The 22,624-nt window shown below is 49.6% G+C and overlaps 1 protein-coding gene across 2 annotated transcripts in view; it reads left to right on the forward strand.

Moving 5' to 3' along the window:
* The window catches only part of STK32C (serine/threonine kinase 32C), a 156,329-nt gene extending 135,594 nt beyond the window's left edge, over positions 1 to 20,735 (forward strand). For both annotated transcript variants that reach the window (XM_029059007.2, XM_039911632.1), the window contains 4 exons: positions 11,238 to 11,363; positions 12,639 to 12,770; positions 16,652 to 16,719; positions 19,726 to 20,735. In XM_029059007.2, coding sequence (XP_028914840.1) covers positions 11,238 to 11,363; positions 12,639 to 12,770; positions 16,652 to 16,719; positions 19,726 to 19,870 — 471 coding nt within the window. In that variant the 3' untranslated portion in view covers positions 19,871 to 20,735. The remainder of the gene's footprint in view (positions 1 to 11,237; positions 11,364 to 12,638; positions 12,771 to 16,651; positions 16,720 to 19,725) is intronic.
* Positions 20,736 to 22,624: the final 1,889 nt, after the last annotated feature.

A 22,624-nucleotide genomic window follows, 5' to 3' on the forward strand; every position in this document is an offset into this window, starting at 1 on the left:
GAGTTTAGCGACAAAGCCCGTGATGATAATACTAATAATGATGTTGGTATTTGTTAAGCGCTTACTATGTGCAGAGCGCCGTTCTAAGCGCTGGGGTAGGTACAGGGTCATCAGGTGGTCCCACGTGAGGCTCACGGTCTTCATCCCCATTTTACAGATGAGGGAACAGAGGCCCAGAGAAGTGAAGCGACTCGCCCACAGTCACACAGCTGACAAGTGGCGGAGGCAGGATTCGAACCCATGACCTCTGACTCCCAAGCCCGCGCTCTCTCCACTGAGGCACGCTGCTTCCCATAATAGCAGCCGGCGCTCCACCCGACCCAATTCCGGAACCCCCGTGTAGTTTGGTCTACATCCTCCTATTCACTCAATCGTATTTATCGAGCGCTTACTGTGTGCAAAGCACTGTACTGAGCGCTTCGGAGGCTACAGTGTAACAACGAACAGGCTTATTCTCTGCCCACAGCGAGCTCACAGTCTCGTATTCTGCATCTTCTACCTGGATTTGATTTTAATGTCCGTCTCCCCGGCCGGACTGTAAGATTCGTGAGTTCGGGGATCGCGTCTACCCACTCCATTGTCCTCTCCCGAACGCTCAGTACAGCGCTCTCCACCCAAGAAGTGCTCAATCAGTACCCTGGATTGATTGTTCGTGCGGCATGAGGAGCATAAATTAATAATGATAATAATTATGCTATTTGTTAAGCGCTTACCATGTGGCAGGGACCGTTCTAAGCGCCGGAGTCGATACAGGGTAATCAGGTTGTCCCACGTGGGGCTCCAAGTTTTTATCCCCATTTTACAGATAAGGTAACTGAGGCCCGGAGAAGTGAAGTGACTTACCCAAGGTCACATAGACAAGTGGCAGAATCAGGATTAGAACCCACGTCTTCTGACTTCCAAGCACGGGCTCTTTCCACTGAACCACACCGCTTCTCTCCTGGAGCTTGGGAAGGGAATGTGCCTGCTCTCTTATATAGAGAAGTAATAATAATAATAATAATAAATAATAATAAATTATTTAAATTGTATTATTTATTAAATTGTATTATAATTATAATAATAATTATTATTATTATCATGGTACTTGTTACGCACTAAGCATTGGGGTAGATACAAGATAATGAGGTACTGTCCCAGAAGGGACTCACTGCCTTATTCCCCATTTTATAGTTGAGTGACTGAGGGCAGAGAAGTGATGTGACTTGCCCAAGGTCACACAGCAGAAACGGGATTGGAACCCGTGACCATCTGCCTCGCGGGCCCAGGCTCTATCCATTAGGCCACTGATGGTATAGTGTACTCTCCCAAGTGCTTAGTACAGAGCTCTGCACCCAATATTATGGATTAATTCTTCCTGAGGCACGAGGAGCATAAATTGTCCTGCAGCTTAGGCAGGGAATGTGTCTGTTATTATACTGTGCTCTCCCAAGCGCCTAGTACAGTGCGGCGTGGCTCAGTGGAAAGAGCGTGGGCTTAGGAGTCAGGGGTCGTGGATTCTAATCCCCGCTCCGCCACCTCTCAGCTGTGTGACTTGGGGCAAGTCACTTCACTTCTCGGTGCCTCAGTGACCTCATCCGTCAAATGGGGATGAAGACTGTGAGCCTCGCGTGGGACGACCTGATGACCCTGTATCTCCCCCAGCGCTTAGAACAGTGCTCGGCACATAGTAAGCGCTTAACAGATACCAACTTTTTTTTTGTTTCCACTTAGCAAGTGCTCAATAAATACGATTGACCGACTGACTAATCATTTGTTTGGCTTCCGGGATCCTCGCTCTGAACGGGGGTTAGACCGATTAGACCGTAAGCCCGTCAAACGGCAGGGACCGGCTCTATCTGTTGCCGACTTGTTCATTCCAAGCGCTTAGTACAGTGCTCTGCACATAGTAAGCGCTCAATAAATACTATTGAATGCACGAACATCAGACAATTTAATTGCCGTGATACATCATTTGACTAGTAATTTGCATTCCCTTCTTCCCACCATCTCCCCTCAGCTAAGCCCCCTTTTCCCCCTTTCCCTCTGCTCCTCCCCCTCTCCCTTCCCCTCCCCTCAGCACTGTGCTCTTTTGTATATATTATTTATTACCCTATTTATTTTGTTCATGAAGTGTCCATCCCCTTGATTCTATTTATCATGATTATGTTGCTTTTTTTTGTCCATCTGCCCGCCCCGATTAGACTGTGAGCCCGTCATTGGGCAGGGATTGTCTCTATCTGTTGCCGAATTGTATATTCTGAGCACTTAGTACAGTGTTCTGCACATAGTAAGCGCTCGATAAATATGATTGAATGAATGAATTTTCCGTGAGCTTAGTTTTTCCCTGACATGCGTGAGCAGTGTGGCCTAGCGGGGAGAGTCTGGGCCTAGGAGTCAGGTCATGGATTCTATTCATTCATTCAATCATATTTATTGAGCGCTTCCTATGTGCAGAGCACTGTACTAAGCGCTTGGAATCCACAGTTCAGCAAGAGATAGAGACAATCCCTGCCCAGTGACGGGCTCACGGTCTAATCGGGGGATTATGTGATCTAATCGTTTCACTTCTCTGGGCCTCAGTTCCCTCATCTGTTAAAAATGGAGATGAATAATAATGATAATGTTGGTATCTGTTAAGCGCTTACTATGTGCAGAGCACTGTTCTAAGCGCTGGGGTAGACACAGGGGAATCAGGTTGTCCCACGTGGGGCTCACGGTCTTAATCCCCATTTTACAGATGAGGGAACCGAGACACAGAGAAGTGAAGTGACTTGCCCACAGTCACACAGCTGACAAGTGGCAGAGGCGGGATTCAAACCCATGACCTCTGACTCCAAAGCCCATGCCCTTTCCACTGAGCCACGTGTGAACCCGGTGTGGGACAGAGACAGAAACTGTGTCCAACCTGATTACCCCGTATCTACCCCAGCGCTTAGAACAGTGCTTGGCACATAGTGAGTGCTTAACAAGTACCATTATAACAAAACAAAAATAATCAATGGGAATTGACTTTCACAAAGCGTTCACAAAGCACGTAGTCCGGTGCCCTGAACACAGCAAGTGCTCAATAAATAGGATCGATTGATTGATTTGATTACGTAGAGGGTGAATACTGCAGGAGAAACAGCGTGGCCTAGTCCCTTCTCTCTTTCTACCGCCCACCCCGCACGCTCCGCTCCTCCGCCGCCCACCTCCTCACCGTCCCTCGGTCTCGCCTATCCCGCCGTCGACCCCCGGGTCACGTCCTCCCGCGGTCCCGGAATGCCCTCCCTCCTCACCTCCGCCAAACCGATTCTCTTTCCCTCTTCAAAACCCTACTTAAAACTCACCTCCTCCAAGAGGCCTTCCCAGACTGAGCTCCTCTTCCCCCTCTACTCCCTCTGCCATCCCCCCTTCACCTCTCCGCAGCTAAAGCCTCATTTTCCCCTTTTCCCTCTGCTCCTCCACCTCTCCCTTCCCATCCCCACAGCACCGTACTCGTCCGCTCAACTGTATATACTTTTGTTACCCCATTTATTTTGTTAATGAATTGTACATCGCCTCGATTCTATTTAGTCGCCATCGGTTTTTACAAGATGTTCTTCCCCTTGACGCTGTTTATTGCCATCGTTCTCGTCTGTCCGTCTCCCCCGATTAGACCGTAAGCCCGTCAAACGGCAGGGACCGTCTCTATCTGTTGCCGACTTGTTCATCCCAAGCGCTTAGTACAGTGCTCTGCACATAGTAAGCGCTCAATAAATACTATTGAATGAATGAATAGTCGCAAGATCCGGGGCTTGGGAGTCAGAGGAGGTGAGTTCTAATTCCGACTCTCCCATTTGTCTCCCGTGTGACCTTGGGCAAGTCACTTTACTTCACTTCTCTGTCTTTTAGACCGTGAGCCCGTCGTTGGATAGGGATTGTCTCCATTTGTTAAGGAATTGTACTTTCCAAGCGCTTAGTACAGCACTCCGCACACTGTAATCGCTCCATAAATGCGATTGAATGAATGGATGAATTCTCTGGGCCTCAGTTCCCTCCTCTGGAAAATGGGGATGAAGACTGTGAGCCCCCATGTGGGACTCCACTCTACCGAGACTGCTCTCTCTAAGGTCACCCGTGACCTCCTTCTTGCCAAATCCAATGGCTCCTACTCCATTCTGATCCTCCTTGACCTCTCCGCTGCCTTTGACACCGTCGACCGTCCCCTCCTCCTCCATACCTTATCTCACCTCGGCTTCACGGACTCCGTCCTCTCCCGGTTCTCCTCTCACCTCTCCGGCCGGTCCTTCTCGGTCTCCTTCGCCGGAGCCTCCTCCCCCTCCCATCCTTTAACTGTCGGAGTTCCTCGAGGGTCAGTTCTTGGCCCTCTTCTGTTCTCCATTTACACTCACTCCCTCGGTGAACTCATCCGCTCTCACGGCTTTGACTACCATCTCTACGCAGACGACACGCAGATCTACATCTCCGCCCCTGTCCTCTCCCCCTCCCTTCGGGCTCGCGTCTCCTCCCGCCTCCGGGACGTCTCCACCTGGATGTCGGCCCGCCACCTAAAACTCGACGTGAGCGAGACTGAGCTCCTCATCTTCCCTCCTGAACCCGGTCCTCTCCCAGACTTCCCTATCGCCGTGGATGGCACGACCATCCTTCCCGTCTCTCGGGCCCGCGATCTCGGTGTCATCCTCGACTCGTTCTCTCTTTCACCCCACGCATCCTATCCGTTACCGAGACCTGCCGGTTTCACCTCTACGATTTCGCCGAGATCCGCCCTTTCCTCTCCACCCAGACGGCTACCTTACCGCTACGGGCTCTCGTCATATCCCGGCTAGACTACCGTGTCGGCCTTCTCTCGGACCTCCCTTCCTCCTCTCTCGCCCCGCTCCGGTCTATTCTTCACTCTGCCGCCCGGCTCATCTTCCCGCAGAAACGATCTGGGCCCGTCACTCCCCTTCTTAAACAACTCCAGTGGTTGCCTATCGACCTCCGCTCCGAACAAAATCTCCTCACTCTAGGCTTCGAGGCTCTCCGTCACCTCGCCCCTTCCTACCTCCCCTCCCTTCTCTCTTTCCACCGCCCACCCCGCACGCTCCGCTCCTCCGCCACCCACCTCCTTGCCCCGTCCCTCGGTCTCGCCCATCCCGCCGTCGGCCCCCGGGTCGCGTCCTCCCGCGGTCCCGGAACGCCCTCCCTCCTCACCTCCGCCAAACCGATTCTCTTTCCCTCTTCAAAACCCTACTTAAAACTCACCTCCTCCGAGAGGCCTTCCCAGACCGAGCTCCTCTTCCCCCTCTACTCCCTCTGCCATCCCCCCTTCACCTCTCCGCAGCTAAAGCCTCATTTTCCCCTTTTCCCTCTGCTCCTCCACCTCTCCCTTCCCATCCCCACGGCACCGTACTCGTCCGCTCAACTGTATATATTTTCATTACCCTATTTATTTTGTTAATGAATTGTACATCGCCTCGATTCTATTTAGTTGCCATTGTCTTTACGAGATGTTCTTCCCCTCGGCTCTATCTATCGCCATCGTTCTCGTCTGTCCGTCTCCCCCGATTAGACCGTAAGCCCGTCAGACGGCAGGGACCGTCTCTATCTGTTGCCGACTTGTTCATCCCAAGCACTTACTACAGTGCTCTGCACATAGTAAGCGCTCAATAAATACTATTGAATGAATGAATGAATGACAGGGAATGAGTCCAACCTGATTTTATCTTGGAACAATCCCCTCGCTTGATACAGTGCCTGGCACATAGTAAGCGCTTAACAAATGCCATAAAAAAAAGAGTTTTTTCTGAGGGCTGATTAGTTTTCGAGGCCATAGGCAGGCATTGGCTGCCATCTACTGGTGCTTCCCATCTTCCCAGCAAGTGCCGACTTGTTCATTCCAAGCGCTTAGTACAGTGCTCTGCACATAGTAAGCGCTCAATAAATACTATTGAATGAATGAATGAATGAATGAATGAACTAGTCCGTCGATATCAAACGACTCCAGAAGGGAGTGTAAGTAAATCTTATCCATCAATCAGTGGTATTTACTGAGCTCCTCCTGTGTGCACTGTACTGAGCGCTTGGGAGACCATTCATTCATTCAATCGTATTTATTGAGGGCTTACTGTCTGCAAACCACTGTACTAAGCGCTTGGGAGAGTACCATAGAACGATAAGCAGACACATTCCCTGCCCACAACAAGCTTTCAGTCTAGAGGGAGAGATGCTTTCTTTTTTTTAAAAGTGCGATTTAAGTGCTTATTTTGTAGCGATCAATCCTGTTTATTGAGCATGTACTCTGTGCAGAGCACTGTTCTAAATGTTTGGGAGAGTACAAGATAAACACATTCCTTGCCCACAACAAGCTTGCAGTCTAGAGGGGGAAGTGCTTTTTTTTTTTAAGAGGGATTAAAAAGTGCTTATTTTGTGTCAATCAATCAGTTCTATTTATTGAGTGTGTAACTGTGAGCCTCACGTGGGATGACCTGATGACCCTGTATCTCCCCCAGCGCTTAGAACAGTGCTCTGCCCGTAGTAAGCGCTTAACAAATACCAACATTATTATTATTACTGTGCGCAGAGCACTGTTCTAGGTGTTCGGGAGAGTACGATATAAAGGACACATTCCCTGCCCACAACGAGCTTTCAATCTAGAGCGGGAGATGCATTTTTTTTTTTTAGAGTGAGATTTAAGTGCTTGTTTTGTGTCAGTCAATCAATCCTATTTACTGAGCGTGTACTGTGTGCAGAGCGCTCTTCTAAATGTTTGGGAGAGTACGATATAAAGGACACATTCCCGGCCCACAACGAGCTTTCGGTCTAGAGGGGGAGATGCTTTTTTTTTTTTTTAAGGAGAGATTTAAGTGCTTATATTGTGTCAATCGATCAATCCTATTTATTGAGCGTGTACTGTGTGCAGAGCACTGTTCTAAGTGTTTGGGTGAGTACGATTATAATGGACTCCGATTAAAACGGACACATTCCCTGCCAGCAACTAGTTTACAGTCTAGAGGGGGAGACACGGGGTTTTTTAGTGGTATTTAAGTGCTTGCTATGTCTCAATCAATCAATAAGCACTAGTAAGCGCTTGGATGAGGACAATACAGTGAGTAGCCACTATCCCTGCCCTTAGCACCTTACAGAAGTAGCAAGACCCATGTTCTCTGCATGGAAAATCCAATGGGAGAGGTGGGAATTAGAATAATTCTTAAATGATATTGATTGCAACGATTAGAATTTTTATGGTATTTCTTATGGTAGATGGATATGTGATGGATAAGATTGAATGAATAGATGTGTATCCCCTAGTCCATAGGTCAGCGTGGCTCAGTGGGAAAAGCCCAGGCTTGAGAGTCAGAGGTCATGGGTTCTAATGCCGCCTCCTTCACTTGTCAGCTGTGTGGCTTTGGGCAAGTCACTTCACTTCTCTGTGCCTCAGTTACCTCATCTGTTCATTCATTCATTCAATAGTATTTATTGAGCGCTTACTATGTGCAGAACACTGTACTAAGCGCTTGGGATGTACAAATCGGTAACAGGTAGAGACAGTCCCTGCCCACTGACGGGCTTACGGTCTAATCCGGGGAGACAGACAGACAAGAACGATAGCAATAGATAGAATCGAGGGGATGAACATCTCATTAAAACCGATAGCAAATAAATAAAATCAAGGTGATGTACATCTCATTAACAAAATAAATAGGGTAATGAAGATATATATACAGTTGAGCGGACGAGCACGGTGCCGAGGGGAGGGGAAGGGAGAGGGGGAGGAGCAGAGGGAAATGGGGGGAAAAGAGGGTTAGGCTGCGGAGAGGTGAAGGGGGGGTGGTAGAGGGAGTAGAGGGAGAAGGGGAGCTCAGTCTGGGAAGGTCTCTTGGAGGAGGTGAGCTTCAGTAGGGTTTTGAAGAGGAGAAGAGAATGAGTTTGGCGGAGGTGAGGAGGGAGGGCGTACCGGGACCGCGGGAGGACGTGGCCCGGAGGTGAACGACGGGATAAGTGAGAACGGGGGACGGCGAGGAGGTGGGCGGCAGAGGAGCGGAGCGTGCGGGGTGGGCGGTAGAAAGAGAGAAGGGAGGAGAGGTAGGAAGGGGCAAAGTGACGTAGAGCCTCGAAGCCTAGAGTGAGGAGTTTTTGTTTGGAGCGGAGGTTGATGGGCAACCACTGGAGTTGTTTAAGAAGGGGAGTGACATGCCCAGATCGTTTCTGCGGGAAGATGAGCCGGGCAGCGGAGTGAAGAATAGACCGGAGCGGGGCGAGAGAGGAGGGAGGGAGGTCAGAGAGAAGGCCGACACAATAATCCAGCCGGGATATTATGAGAGCTTGTACCAGCACGATAGCCGTTTGGATGGAGAGGAAAGGGTGGATCTTGGCGATATTATAAAGGTGAGACCGGCAGGTTTTGGTGACGGATCAGATGTGTAGGGTGAACAAGAGAGCCGAGTCGAAGATGACACCGAGGTCGCGGGCCCGAGAGACGGGAAGGATGGTCGTACCATCCACGGTGATAGGGAAGTCAGGGAGAGGACCGGGCTTGGAAGGGAGGATGAGGAGCTCAGTTTTGGACATGTTGAGTTTTAGGTGGCGGGCCGACATCCAGGTGGGGACGTCCCGGAGGCGGGAGGAGACACGAGCCCGAAGGGAGGGGGAGAGGACGGGGCGGAGATGTAGATCTGCGTGTCATCTGCGTAGAGATGGTAGTCGAAGCCGTGAGAGCGGATGAGTTCACCGAGGGAGTGAGTGTAGACGGAGAACAGAAGAGGGCCGAGAACTGACCCTTGAGGAACCCCGACAGTTAGAGGATGGGACGGGGAGGAGGAGCCCGCGAAGGAGACCGAGAATGACCGGCCGGAGAGATGAGAGGAGAACCGGGAGAGGACGGAGTCCGTGAAGCCGAGGTGAGATAAGGTGTGGAGGAGGAGGGGATGGTCGACGGTGTCAAAGGCGGTTGAGAGGTCGAGGAGGATTAGGATAGAGTAGGAGCCAATTGATTTGGCAAGAAGGAGGTCACGGGTGACCTTAGAGAGAGCAGTCTCGGTAGAGCGGAGGGGACGGAAGCCAGATCGGAGGGGGTGCAGAAGAGAATGGGAGTTAAGGAATTCTAAGCGGCGAGTGTAGACGGCTCGTTCTAGGATCTCGGAGAGGAAGGGTAGTAGCGAGATAGGGCGATAACTGGAAGGGGAAGTGGGGTCGAGAGAGGGTTTTTTTAGGATGGGGGAGACGTGGGCATGTTTGAAGGCAGAGGGGAAGAAGCCGTCGGAGAGTGAGCGGTTAAAGATAGAAGTTAGGGAGGGGAGGAGGGCAGGGGCGATGGTTTTTATAAGGTGAGCGGGAATGGGGTCCGAGGCGCAGGTGGAGGGGGTGGCACTCGCGAGGAGGGAGGAGATCTCCTCTGAGGATACTGCAGGGAAGGATGGAAAAGGAGGGGAGAGGGTCGGGGTGGGGGAAGCAGGAGGGGGAGGGGTGACTTTGGGGAGCTCAGACCTGATTGTGTTAATTTTCGTGATGAAGTAGGGGGGCCAGATCGTTGGGGGTGAGGGATGGGGGAGGGGGAGGAACAGGGGGCCTGAGGAGAGAATTAAAGTTTCGGAACAATTGGCGAGGGTGACGGGCATGGGTGTCGATGAGGGAAGAAATTGGGGTTTAAGACTGTGAGCTCTATGTGGGAAAACCTGATCACCTTGTAACCCCCCTAGTGCTTAGAACAGTGCTTAGCACATAGTAAGCGCTAAACAAATACCATCGTTATTATTAGTAGTATTATTATTATCAAGTCCACTGTGGTCATGGAACTTGTCTACCGACTCTGTTACGCTGCACTGTTGCAAGTACTTAGTCCGATGACCTACACTCATTCCTTCAATAGTATTTACTGAGCGCTTATTATGTGCAGAGCACTGTACTAAGCGCTTGGAATGTACAATTGGGTAATAGAGTCAGTGATCAAGAAATATGATTGATAGTGTTTGTGATGTGTATGTGTGCAATGTATGTGCGTGTTGTATACGTGTATATGGTGTGCACGATGTATGAGGGTGCCGTGATGTCTGTCTCTCCCCTTCTAGTCTCTGAGCCCGTTGTGGGCAGGGATTATCTCTCTTTGTGGTTGAATTGTACTTTCCAAGCGCTTAGTAAAGTGCTCTTCACAAAGTAAGCGCTCAAAAAATACGATTGAATAAATGAATGAATGTGGGACAGGGACTGTGTCCAAACCTGATTTGCTTGTATCCACCCGAGTGCTTAGTACAGTGTCTGGCACCTACAGCTTAACAAATACCTTCATTTTATTATTATTACTATTATTATACTGTGTACACGTGATGTTTGCAAGTGCGTGTGATGTAAATGTGCGTTATGTATGTGGGGGGGGCATATGTGCATCATGTATGTGTGTGTACCATGTATGTGTGTGATGTATACCTGTGAGGCATTTGTAATGTATACGTGAGAAAAAACAGGGAGCAGCGTGGCCTAGTGGCTGGACTCCAGGCTTGGGAGTCATCGGGTCATGGGTTCTAATCCCGGCTCCTCCGTTTGTCTGCTGTGTGACCCCGGGCAAGTCACTTCACTTCTCTGGGCCTCAGTGACCTCATCTGTTAAATGGGGGTGAAGACTGTGAGCCCCACGTGGGACAGGGACTGCATCCAACAGATTGTCTTGAATCCACCCCAATGCCTGGCGCCTGGTAAGCACTTAACAAACACCATAATTACTATTATTTTTATTATGTGTGCGAAGTGAACGGATGAGGCACGTTTGTATAATGTACACTGGTGCACAATGTCTGTGTGTGGGAAAGAGCCCGGGCTTGAGAGTCGTAGGTCACGGGTTCGAATCCCGGCTCCGCCACTTGTCAGCTGTGTGACTGTGGGCAAGGCACTTCACTTCTCTGTGCCTCAGTTACCTCATCTGTAAAATGGGGATTAACTGTGAGCCTCATGTGGGACAACCTGAATACCCTGAATCTACCCCAGTGCTTAGAACGGCGCTCTGCACATAGTAAGCGCTTAACAAATACCAACATTATTAGATCGGTGTAGGGGTGTGTTGTGTTGGTGGATGTATGATGTGTGTTGGTGCACAGTTTGTGTGTGTGGGAGATGAAGATACAAGCAGCAGTTTTCCATCTTGCACAGCAGGTTTTCTCCTCTCCCCTGCAGGGAGCTGGGCCCTCTGGGATGACTTCGGGCGGAGCCGGGGCGCGAGGGGCCGGACGGGGTCTGGGGGGCTGAGGTCGGGGGGCCGAGGGGAGGGCTGACGAGGCTCGGGGTCTCTCTGCCGTCGGGCGGCAGCTCCTGACGGTGAAGCCGGAGCACCGGGCGAGCAGCGTGGGAGCCGTGCAGCTGGCCCTCCGCCTCTCCGACCGCCTCTGGGAAGACCTCCGACACAAGACGCTCCAGCCCACCTTCGTCCCCAATGTGAGAGCCCCCCCCACCCACCAAAATCCCCGCCCGTCTCTACCCTCACCCTGCCCTGCCCATCTTCCCCAGGCCCATCAGTTCGGTCAAGGCCCCAGACCGTCGAGCAGCATGGCTGAGGGCGGGAATTCATTCATTCATTCAATAGTATTGATTGAGCGCTTACTACGTGCAGAGCACTGTACTAAGCGCTTGGAATGTATAATTCGGCAACAGATAGAGACAGTCCCTCTCCAATGACGGGCTCACAGTCTAATCGGGGGAGACAGACAGAAAAAACAAGACAACATAATCACGATAGAATCGAGGGGATGGACACCTCATTGGCAAAATAAATAGGGTAATAAAAATATAGCAGCGTGGCTCAGTGGAAAGAGCCCGGGCTTGGGAGTCAGAGGTCATGGGTTCGAATCCTCATGGGTTCTAATCCCGGCTCTGCCACTTGTCAGCTGTGTGACTCTGGGCAAGTCACTTAACTTCTCTGTACCTCAGTTACCTCATCTGGAAAATGGGGATTAAGACTGTGAGCCTCTTGTGGGACAACCTGATTACCCTGTATCTCCCCCAGCGCTTAAAACAGTGCTCTGCACATAGTAAATGCTTAACAAATACCAATATTATTATTATTATAATATATAAATGAGAAAAATACGGAATGCCCCAGGGACTGTAAAGGCCTCCCAAAACCTGGAGCTGAGATTCCAGCCAATCCCTGGGCCTCCCAAGACCCGGGGCTGAGGCTTCACCCAATTCCCAGGCCCCCCCAAGATCCAGGGCTGAGATTTCAGCCAAACCCTATTGCTCCCAAATCCCGGCGCTGAGTTTTCAGCCAATTCCCAGGCCTCCCAAGACCCAGGTCTGAGGTTTCAGCCAATCCTTGGGCCCCCTAAAACCCGGTCTCAGGTTCCAGCCAATTCCTGGCCCCCCAAAAAACCTGGGGCTGAGGTTTCAGCCAATCTCCAGGCCCCCCAAGACCCGGGGATGAGGTTCCAGCCAATCTCCGGGCCCCCAAAACCCAGGGCTGAGAATCCAACCAATCCCTGGGCCCTCCCAGAAACCTAAGGCTGAAGTTTCAGCTGATCCCCGCGCCCCCAAAACCTGGGCCTGAGGTTTCAGCCAATCCCCGGACCCCCAAAACCCAGGACCGAGGTGCCAGCCAACTCCCCGACCCCCCAAAACTTGGGTCTGAAGTACCAGCCGATCCCCGCCTTCCCCCCCCGGCCCCAAACCCGGGGCTGAGGTGCCAGCCGATCCCGGTGTCCTCGGTTTCAACAGAAAGGCCGCCTGCACTGCGATCCGACGTTCGAGCTGGAGGAGATGATCCTGGAGTCGCGGCCCCTGCACAAGAAGAAGAAGCGGCTGGCCAAGAACAAGTCCCGGGACAACAGCAAAGACAGCTCGCAGTCCGTAAGTCCTCGTGGGAACTACAGCCGGGGGCCGCGGGACAACTTTAGGCCTGCCAACAGTGTGGTCTAGTGGCTAGACCCCAGGCCTGGGAGTCAGAAGGACCTAACAGTAATAATAATAATAATGGCATTTGTTAAGCACTTCCAATGTTCCAGGCACCGTACTAAGCACTGGGGTGATACAAGCAAATCAGGTTGGACAGTGTCCCTGTCCCACGTGGGGCTCACAGTCTCAACCCCCATTTGACAGATGAGGGAACTGAGGCCCAGAAAGGTGAAGTGACTTGCCCAAACTCACACAGCAGACAAGTGGCAGAGCTGGGATTAGAACCCATGACCTTCTGACTTCCAGGCCTGTGCATTATCCAGTACGCCATGCTGCTTCTCCTTACCCCATGCCCGGCTCTGCCGCTTGTCTGATGTGTGAACTTGGCTAAGTCACTTCACCTCTCTGACCCTCACTTACCTCATCTGTAAAATGGGGATGAAGACTGTGAACCCCATGTGGGACAGGGATTGCATCCAACCTGATTACTTTATATCCACCCACCGAGTACAGTGCCTGGCACATAGCGCTTAACAAATGCCATCATTATTATTATTATTATTCAGCATGGTCAGTCAGTGGTATTTATTGAGTGTTTACTAGTGTGCAGAGCACTGTATTAGGTGCTTGGGAAAGTACTAAGTGCTTCCCCCGTTTAGACTGTGAACCTGTCATTGAGCAGGGATTGCCTCTATCTGTTGCCAAATTGTACATTCCAAGTGCTTAGTACAATGCTCTGCACATCGTAAACGCTCAGTAAATACTATTGAATGAATGAATGAATGAATACAACACAACATAACAGACACACTTAGTGCCCACAACGAGCTTACGATCGAGGGGGTCTTCGGATCAATAACCAACCACAGACACACGTGCTTCCTCAGGAGACACCTCCGGGCTTCGTCCGGGCTTCCGCGATGGCCAATTTGATCGAGTCGTGCTACTTACTGAACGCTTACTGTGTGCAGAGCACTGTGCTAAGTGCTCGGGAGAATACAGTCAATCAATTGGTAGTATTTATTGGGCACTTACTGTGTTCAGATCACTGGCACTTGCTCACAAGGAGCTTACTACAGTCTAGTGAGGAAACGGACATTAAAATAAATTATGCTAGAGGAAACGGCAGGGCTATAAAGATGGAGTTAGCATGGTTTAGTGGAAAGACCATGGGCCTGGGACTCAGAGGACTTGGTTTCTCATTCCAGCTCCTCCACTTCCCTGCTGTGTGACCTGGGTCTAGTCACTTGACTTCATTGTAAGTCTGTTCCCTCATCTGCAAAATGAGGATTCGAGATCCGTTCTCCCTCCTGCCTAGACACTGAGCCCCACTGCGACTCGACGGGCAGTGCTTGGCACGTAGTAAGTGCTTAACCAAGGCCACGATCATCATGACTATATGAAAGTCAGTGCTGGGGGGCTGGGGGTGGGCTGAATATCAAGAGCTTAGAAGGTACAGACCAAAGTTGGAGGGTGATACAGAGGGGAGGATAGGCAGGGAAAATAATCATAATATTAATAATAATGATGATGGCATTTGTTCATTCATTCATTCAATAGTATTTATTGAGCGCTTACTATGTGCAGAGCACTGTACTAAGCGCTTGGAACGAACAAGTCGGCAACAGATAGAGACGGTCCCCGCCGTCCGACGGGCTCACGGTCCGATCGGGGGAGACGGACGGACGAGAACGATGGCGATGGATAGAGTCGAGGGGAAGAACGTCTCGTAAAAACCGATGGCGACTGAATAGAATCGAGGCGATGTACATTTCATTAACAAAATAAATAGGGTGATGAAAATATATACAGTTGAGTTAAGCACTTACTGCGTGTCAAGCACTGTTCTACGCTCATATAAGCAAATCGGGTTGGACACAGTCCCTATCCCACATGGGGCTCACGGTCTTAATCCCCATTTTACAGATGAGGTCACTGAGGCCCAGAGATGTGAAGTGACTTGCCCAAGATCACACAACGGACAAACGGCGGAGCCGGCATTAGAACCCAGGTCCTTCTGGCTCCCGGGCCCCTGCTCTATCCACTGGGCCATGACAGAGTTCCCCATATCAGTCTTCCCTCAGGACACTGCCCCCTCTGAGACCTCCTCAGCTTACCGTATGTCAAGCACTGTACTGAGCGCTGGGCCAGACGCAAGACGAGCAGGTCGGAAACCTTCCGTGTCAATCCCTTCAATGCGATAGTTGTGTTCCGGCAAAACCCGGTGTTAGAGGAATACTTGTACTTCACTCTGCCGCCCGGATTGTTTTTCTATATAACCTTCAGGCCGTATTTCCCCACTCCTGGAGAACCTGCGGTGGTTGCCCATCCGCCTCCTCGGCAAACAGAAACTCTTCCCCGTCGGCTTTAAAGCACTGAATCCCCTCGCCCCCTCCTTCCTCACCTCGTCGATTTCCTACCTACCCCCCAGCCCGCACACTTGGCTTCTCTAATGCCAACCTTCTCGCTGGGCCTCCATCACGTCTATCTGGCCGCCCACCACGTCCTGCCTCTATCCTGGAACGCCCTCCCTCTTCATATCCGACCGATAATGACTCGCCCCTCTTCCGAAGCCTTATCGAAGGCCCATCTCCTCCAAGAGGCCTTCCCTGACTGCGCCCTCCTTTCCTCTTCTCCCGCTCCCTTCTGTATCGCCCTGACTCGCTCCCTTTATTCATTCCCCCTCCCATCCCCACACCACTTACGTCCATATCTGATATTTCTTTATCTCTATTAATGTCTGTCTCCCCCTCTCAACTGTAAGCTCGTTGTGGGAAGGAAATGTATCTGTTCACTGTTTATCGTACTCTCTCAAGCATTTAGTACAGTGCTGTGCACACAGTAATCGCCTCGATAAACATGACTGATAGGCTAAAGGCGATGGGAGTGTCGACGGAAGGAGAGGTGACACCCATCCTGTCTCCGGTGACTCCTTAGCATCTAGTACGGTGTCTGGCCCTCAGCAGGTACCCATTCCTCTCATTCTCGAATCCTTGTCCGCTGTGTGACCTTAGGCAAGTCACTTAACTTCTCTGTGCCTCAATTACCTCATCTGGAAAATGGGGAATTAACTGTGAGCCTCACATGGGACAACCTGATTACCCTGTATCTCCCCCAGCGCTTAGAACAGGGCTCTGCACATAGTAAGCGCTTAACAAATACCAACATTATTATTCCTGGCGATGAAGCCAGCCGAGAGCTAGACCCATTAGAGTTTTCTCAGAATTTTCTAAACCATCCGCAAACCATCCGGGTCCCAGTGCATTGAATGCTTTTGGGAGATTTCAGTATTTTCATTCATTATGTTATATAAGCAGAGAAGCTGTGGGACCTAGCGGAAAGAGCGCAGGCCTGGGGGTCAGAGGACCTGGGTTCTAATCCTGGCTCTGCCACTTGTCTGCTGTGTGACCGCGGACAAGTCACTTCACTTTTCTGTGCCTCAGTTTCCTCATCTGTACAATGGGGATTAAGACTGTGAGCCCCACGTGAGACAGGGACTGTGTCCAACCTGATTAACTAGTACCTACCTGCCTGCTTGGCACGTAGTAAGCGTATAACAAATATCATAAAAAATAAATAAAAAAGATACCAAATTATCAGATCGGACACAGTCCCTGTCCCACTTATAGCTAGTGATCTCCATCTGCAGATAAGGAAACCTGAGGTCCAGAGAGGTTCAGTGTCTTAGCAGGGTCACACGGCAGTCCAGCGGCAGAGCCTGGACTAGTAACCGGGTTTCCTGGCTCCCAGGACCAGGGTCTTTCCACCAGGCCACACTGCCTCCCCCCGTTACCCATCTTCCCCGACTGACTCTTGGCTCTTCTTTCTTCAACCAGGAAAACGACTATCTGCAGGATTGCCTCGAAGCCATCCAACAGGACTTTGTGATTTTTAACCGAGAGAAGTGAGTGACGAGACAACTTGATTGTCAGCGCAATAGTGGTGGTTCTTCTCTGGGCATCTGGCTACCCAGTAAGATCCAGGGGCAGGTCTGCCAGCCAGTTACTTTCCACAGACGAGAAGTGTAACCCCTCCGTGAGCTCCCGGGAGCCTGTCAGAGCCCCCTCCGTCTCATTTATCATTTATCTCACCGTCCACCCCCGGCCCACGTCCCGCCTCTGGCCCGGATCGCCCTCGCTCCTCCGATCCCACAGACAGTGACTCTCTCCCACCTCAAAGCCTTAGTGAAGGCCCATCTCCTCCAGGAAGCCTTCCCTGACTAATCCCTCCTTTCCTCTTCTCCCACTCCCTTCTGCATCACCCTGGCATTTGGCTTTGCTCCCTTTATTCCCCCCACCCTAAGCTCCACGGCATTTAGTCCGCATCCCTAATTTATTCATTTCTCTTAATGTCCTTCTCCCCTTCTAGGGTGTAAATTGATTGTGGGGGCTAACGACTCTCTGTTGAATCTTACTCTCCCAAGAACTTAGTACAGTGCTCTGCACACCGTAAACACTCAATAAATACCAGTGATTGGCTATTCCCAATCCCAAAATTGAAGTGAGAAAACAAGAGAGAACGAGAAACTCTCAGAGCCAATGACTGGGTCCCTTTTGAGGCACTCACTAGAACTTGCAAATCCCTTTTTGGTTTTTATTAGGTGCGGCAGGGACTGTAAAAAGCACGGTTCCAATCCCAGCTCTGACACTTGTCAGCTGGGTGACTTTGGGCAAGTCACATAACTTCTCTGTGCCTCAGTTACCTCATCTGTAAAATGGGGGTTAAGACTGGGATCCCCAAGTGGGACAATCTGATTACCCTGTATCTACCCCAGCGCTTAGAACAGTGCTCTGCACATAGTAAGCGCTTAACAAATACCATCATTATTATTATTATACAGACTGTGTCCAACCTGATTATTTTGTATCTGCCCCAGAGCTCAGTACAGTGCATGGCACAAGGTAAGCACTTAACGAATACCACAATTATTCTTATTATTGTTATCATTTTTAAAAGTATTGTACTAAGCACTGGGGTAGATAGAAGATTATCAGGTGAGGCACAGCCCCTGTCCCAAGTGAGGGTCACAGTCTAACTTCGGTATCATTTGCACCATTCATCCTTTAGACTGTTAGCTCGTTGTGGGCAGGGAATATGTCTGCCAACTCTGTTATATCGCACTCTCTCAAGTGCTTAGTACAGTGCTCCGCACACACTAAGCACTTAAATACGCTCGATTTATCCAGATCGGAAGCTTACTGTGGGCAGGAAACAGGTCTACCAACTCCATTGTCCTCTCCCAAGCATTTACTACTACTACTAATAATGATGGCGTTTGTTAAGCGTTACTAGGTGCCAAGCACTGTTCTAAGCGCTGGGGGGTTACAAGGTAATCAGGTTGTACAGTGCTCTGCACGCGGTAAGTGCTCAATCAATACAGTGATGGATTGATTGATTGATTGACTGTCATGGGTGGAAGTTACTCAGAATGGAGATGGTCACCGAGCTGGGATTCATGCTGACCTCCAAGCCCCAATTTCCCCAATTCCCCTTGAAAACAAAGGGAATTGAATTCAGGATGGCCTAGTGGATAGAGCCCGGGCTTGGGGAATGTGACTGTTTATTGTTGTATTATATTCTCCCAAGTGTTTAGTACAGTGCTCTGCACACAGTAAGCGCTCACTAAATACGATCGAATGAACGAACGAACCTGGGAGTCAGAGGGCCTGGATTCTAATCCCCGTTCAGCCACTTGTCTGCCATTTGACTTCGAGCGAGTCATTTCACTTCTCTGTACCTCAGTTAACTCATCTGTAAAATGGGGATTAAATCCTACTGCCTCTGACCTAGACTGTGAGCCCTATGTGAAACAGGGAATGCATCCAACCTGCTTAACTCGTATCAACCCCAGTGCTTAGAACAGTGCTTGACACTTGGGAAATACTGTTAAAAAAAAACTAGTCGGGAAGAGAAGCCAAAATTAATGAAGCCATAAAGAGGGTCCTGATTTTCGGGAATAATGGTACGTCATTGTTTCCCTCGAATCAATCGATAGTATTTTTTAGCACCGTACTAAGCTCTTGAAAGGGTTGTATGAGACATGATCTCTGCCCAGAAGGAGTTTTCCCATAACCCCTTCCCATTCGAAAGGAAGAATAATCTTGGACCGAGTCCCGTGTGTCTCTACCTGGAGACTTTACTTCACCGGTCAATCATTGGTATTTTATTGAGCGCTTATTATGTGCAGAGCACTATACTAAGGGCTTGGGAGAGTACAGTGCCGCAGAGTAGGTAGACACGTTCCCCATCCACCAGGAATTTTAGGAAACAGACTCCCCTCTTTTGGTTGTAATGACAGGGTCGTGCCTTAATACCGGCTTCATGATTACTACAATGGTTAGGTGGTGAGTTCTAGTGCTTCTTCAGGGCCTACTCTGTGACAAACGCTGTGCTAAGCCCGCAAGTCAGCGGATGTGGGTTCTAATCCTGGCTCTGCCACGTCTCTGCTGTGTGACCCTGGGTAAGTCGCTTCACTTCTCTGTGCCTCAGTTACCTCCTCTGTAAAATGGGGATCAAGATTTTGAGCCCCACGTGGGACAGGGGCTGTGTCCAACCTGATTTCCTTGTAGCTACCCCAGAGCTTAGAACAGTGCTCGGCACCTAGTAAGTATTTAACAAAGACCACCCTTGCTATTATTATTACTGCTGTGATTTTTATTTCGACAGGCCATCGGGTCGGACCCAATCTCTGTCCCCACCCAGGCCTCGTGACCTAGGAGGGAAGGAGAGCAGGGATCGTATCTCCATTGACAGACGGGGAATCCTGCGGCCCAGAGAGGTTAAGGGGCTTGCTGAAGGTCACACAGCGGGGCGGGTCAGAGCTAGGATTAGAATCCAGGTCTCCAGCTCCTATCTAGTAGGCCACATTTCAGTTTTCTGACAGAGATACCCTTCTTTTTTTCCTCTGTAGATTGAAGAAGAGCCAAGACCTAATGAACGAGTCCCTATCTCCCTCCAAAGCTACCGATGAGGTGGAGGAGGAGGCGGAGGCTAAATCCGAGCCCTCCCATTTAAATCTCTGTAGCTCGGTGTGTTCCAGCACAGGGAGCAGTTAGAAACCTCGAGGCTCGAACGCAGAGAGGCTCCGGACAGGACAACTGGAATATATTATTCTCAGGTTGCATTGATAAATAGCTCTCTAGATATAGCCCTCAGATGGAAAGAGCACCAGAAGAACATTCTCCCGCCGAAGCAGAAATAGAAGCATGGTTCTCAAAGAACTGAATTCTCAGAATTAAGCAACTGTCGATACTGTGGTACCTGAAGGAAGAAGGATTCTTGCTATGCAACATCCAAGTGAAAATCGTGGGGTTTTAAGGTTTTTTGGGTTTTTTTTTTTTTTTTGTAGAGGAACATCTTTGGGCGGGGGCGTATTTTAACGGGACAAAAAAAAATAGATCACACCTTTTCGTAAGTTTATGCAGCCGAGTCAAAACAGACCAATTTACCTTTAGGGAATCTATTTTCTCAACTCAATGGAGTCAGGAAGGGACAGAGAAAAGTTCTTTTCCATTGAGAATAGAGGTGCTGCTAAAGCAGACGGAGTCGACTGTAACATATTGTTTATTTTTTAATGCTTGATATTTCCCCGGCCTATTTTCTAACTAGACCAGGGGGTGATTCCCCCTCTGCTCCGGCTGTAGATATTGCCTTTTCGACTGTTTCCGAAGCCTTTTCTACTTGAGGCCGATTGACTAACCATTTAGTGGCTTTGTGATCCTCCGACCGACTTGAGTCTATCAGGCGATTATTGTGATGTTCCGTCAGCCTCCTGACCACAGAGTTCATACAAACGTGATTTGAAACCCACCAGCTCGTTAGCCGAAGTTGTGGATGTCGCCAAGGTTTTGCAAACTTCCTGTATATTATTTAGAGGAAAAAAAGGATAAAGGATCTTTATACAGATGTCAGATCTCTCAAGGCTGTCTCGACTGTGTTTCTGGAGTCTTTTTCCACCCTGGAATGAAATGCGAAATGATCTTAGGTCCTTTTATCTGAGTTTCAGATCCCCATGTAGTTTTCCCTATAAAACTGTGGAGTGGAAATGAGACGGATCCAAACGTTCACTGAAAAATATTCTTCGGGAAACATCCAAATTGAGAGAAGAAGCATGGCCTAGTGGAAAGAGCCCAGCCTGGGAGTCAGAGGATCTGGGTTCTAGTCCCGCCTTTGCTACTTAATAATAAGAAGAATTATGGTACTTGTTAAGTGCTTACTATGTGACAGACACTCTTCTAAGCGCTAGGGTAGCTACAAGTTAATCAAGTTGGATACAGTCCCTGTCCTATGTGGAGTTCACTTTCTTAATCCCCATTTTACAGGTGAGGGAACTGAGGCCCAAGGAAATGAAGTATCTTGCCCAAGGTCACATAGCAGGCCTATGGCAGATCCGGGATTAGAACCCATGACTTTCTGACTTCCCAGCGCAAGCTCTTTCCACTACGTCACGCTTGTCTGCTAGGCAAACTTGGACAAGCCACTTAAATGAGCTGGGTCTCATTTTCTTCATCTATAAAATAGAGATTAAGACTGTGAGCCCCATGTGGGATATGGACTATGTCCAACCTTGATTAGCTCTCATCTACCCTAATATAGTACCTGGCACATAATAAACGCTTAACAAATACCACAAAAAAATGTTATGAGAAACAGGCCAAGAGGCATTTAGAAGGAGGCCCAAAGCCACCCAATGGGACATATCTTCAGCCATGAACCACAGAAGGTGTTAATACTAACTGTAGTATTTATTAAGTGCTTACTATGTGCCAACCACCGTGCTAAGCGATAGGGTAGACACAAGATAATCGAGTCCCACACAGGGCTCATAGTCTAAGTAGGAGAAAGTACAGGCATGAAACCCCCGTTTACAGCTGAGGAAACTGAGACCCAGAGAAGTGAAGTGATTTGCCCGAGATCTCACTTCCGGCACACGGCAGAGCCGGGATTAGAACCCAGGTCTCCTGACTCCCAGGCCCGAACTCTTTCCACTAGGCCACACTGTTCCTCAAAGTTTCCAGTTCTTGCAGGTGAGTCAAGACTCTCTGTAAAAGTCCTTAAACTTCCATTTAGGGAGAAGCACATGCCACCTCAATCAATCAAACAACGGTTTTTATTGAGTACTTACGGTGCGCAGGACACTAAGCTTCTGGGAGAATATAATCCAACAGAGTTGGTAGGCAGACAACCTGAACACAGTGAGTTTCCCATCTAGAGGAGCTGACAGTCCACATACAAGAGAGGCACAAATACCAGCATGATTATTATTATCATTATTATAATAATAATAATAGTATGCCTTGAGTCAGTCATTCAGTTGTATTAACTGAGTGCTTACTGTGTGCAGAGCACTGTCCTGACCATTTGGGAGAGTACACAGTAACAATACACAGATCCATTCCCTGCCCACAACGTGCTTACAGTCTAGAGGGGGAGACAGACATTAATCATTCAATAAATCAATAATAATAAAATAATAATGGTGCTTATTAAGCACTTACTCTATGCCAAGCACTGTTTTGAGCACTGACGAAGATTCAAGGAAATCAGGTTGTCCCAGTTGGGGCTCATCGTCTTAATCTCCATTTTACAGACGAGGTAACTGAGGCACGGAGAAGTTAACGACTTGCCCAAAGTCACACAGCTGACAAGTGGCGGAGTCGGGATTAGAACCCGTGACTTCTGACTCTCAAGCCCGGGTTCTTTCCATTAAGCCACGCTGCTTCTCAAGATGAGATAGGAGGGGGAGAGCTGATTGAGGGCTTTGAAGCGTGGGTTCTAGAGGAGTGGGGAGACACGGCCCGAACGTTTTT

This window comes from Ornithorhynchus anatinus, chromosome 3 (assembly GCF_004115215.2).
Source record: "Ornithorhynchus anatinus isolate Pmale09 chromosome 3, mOrnAna1.pri.v4, whole genome shotgun sequence".
In the NCBI taxonomy this organism is placed as follows: Eukaryota; Metazoa; Chordata; class Mammalia; order Monotremata; family Ornithorhynchidae; genus Ornithorhynchus; species Ornithorhynchus anatinus.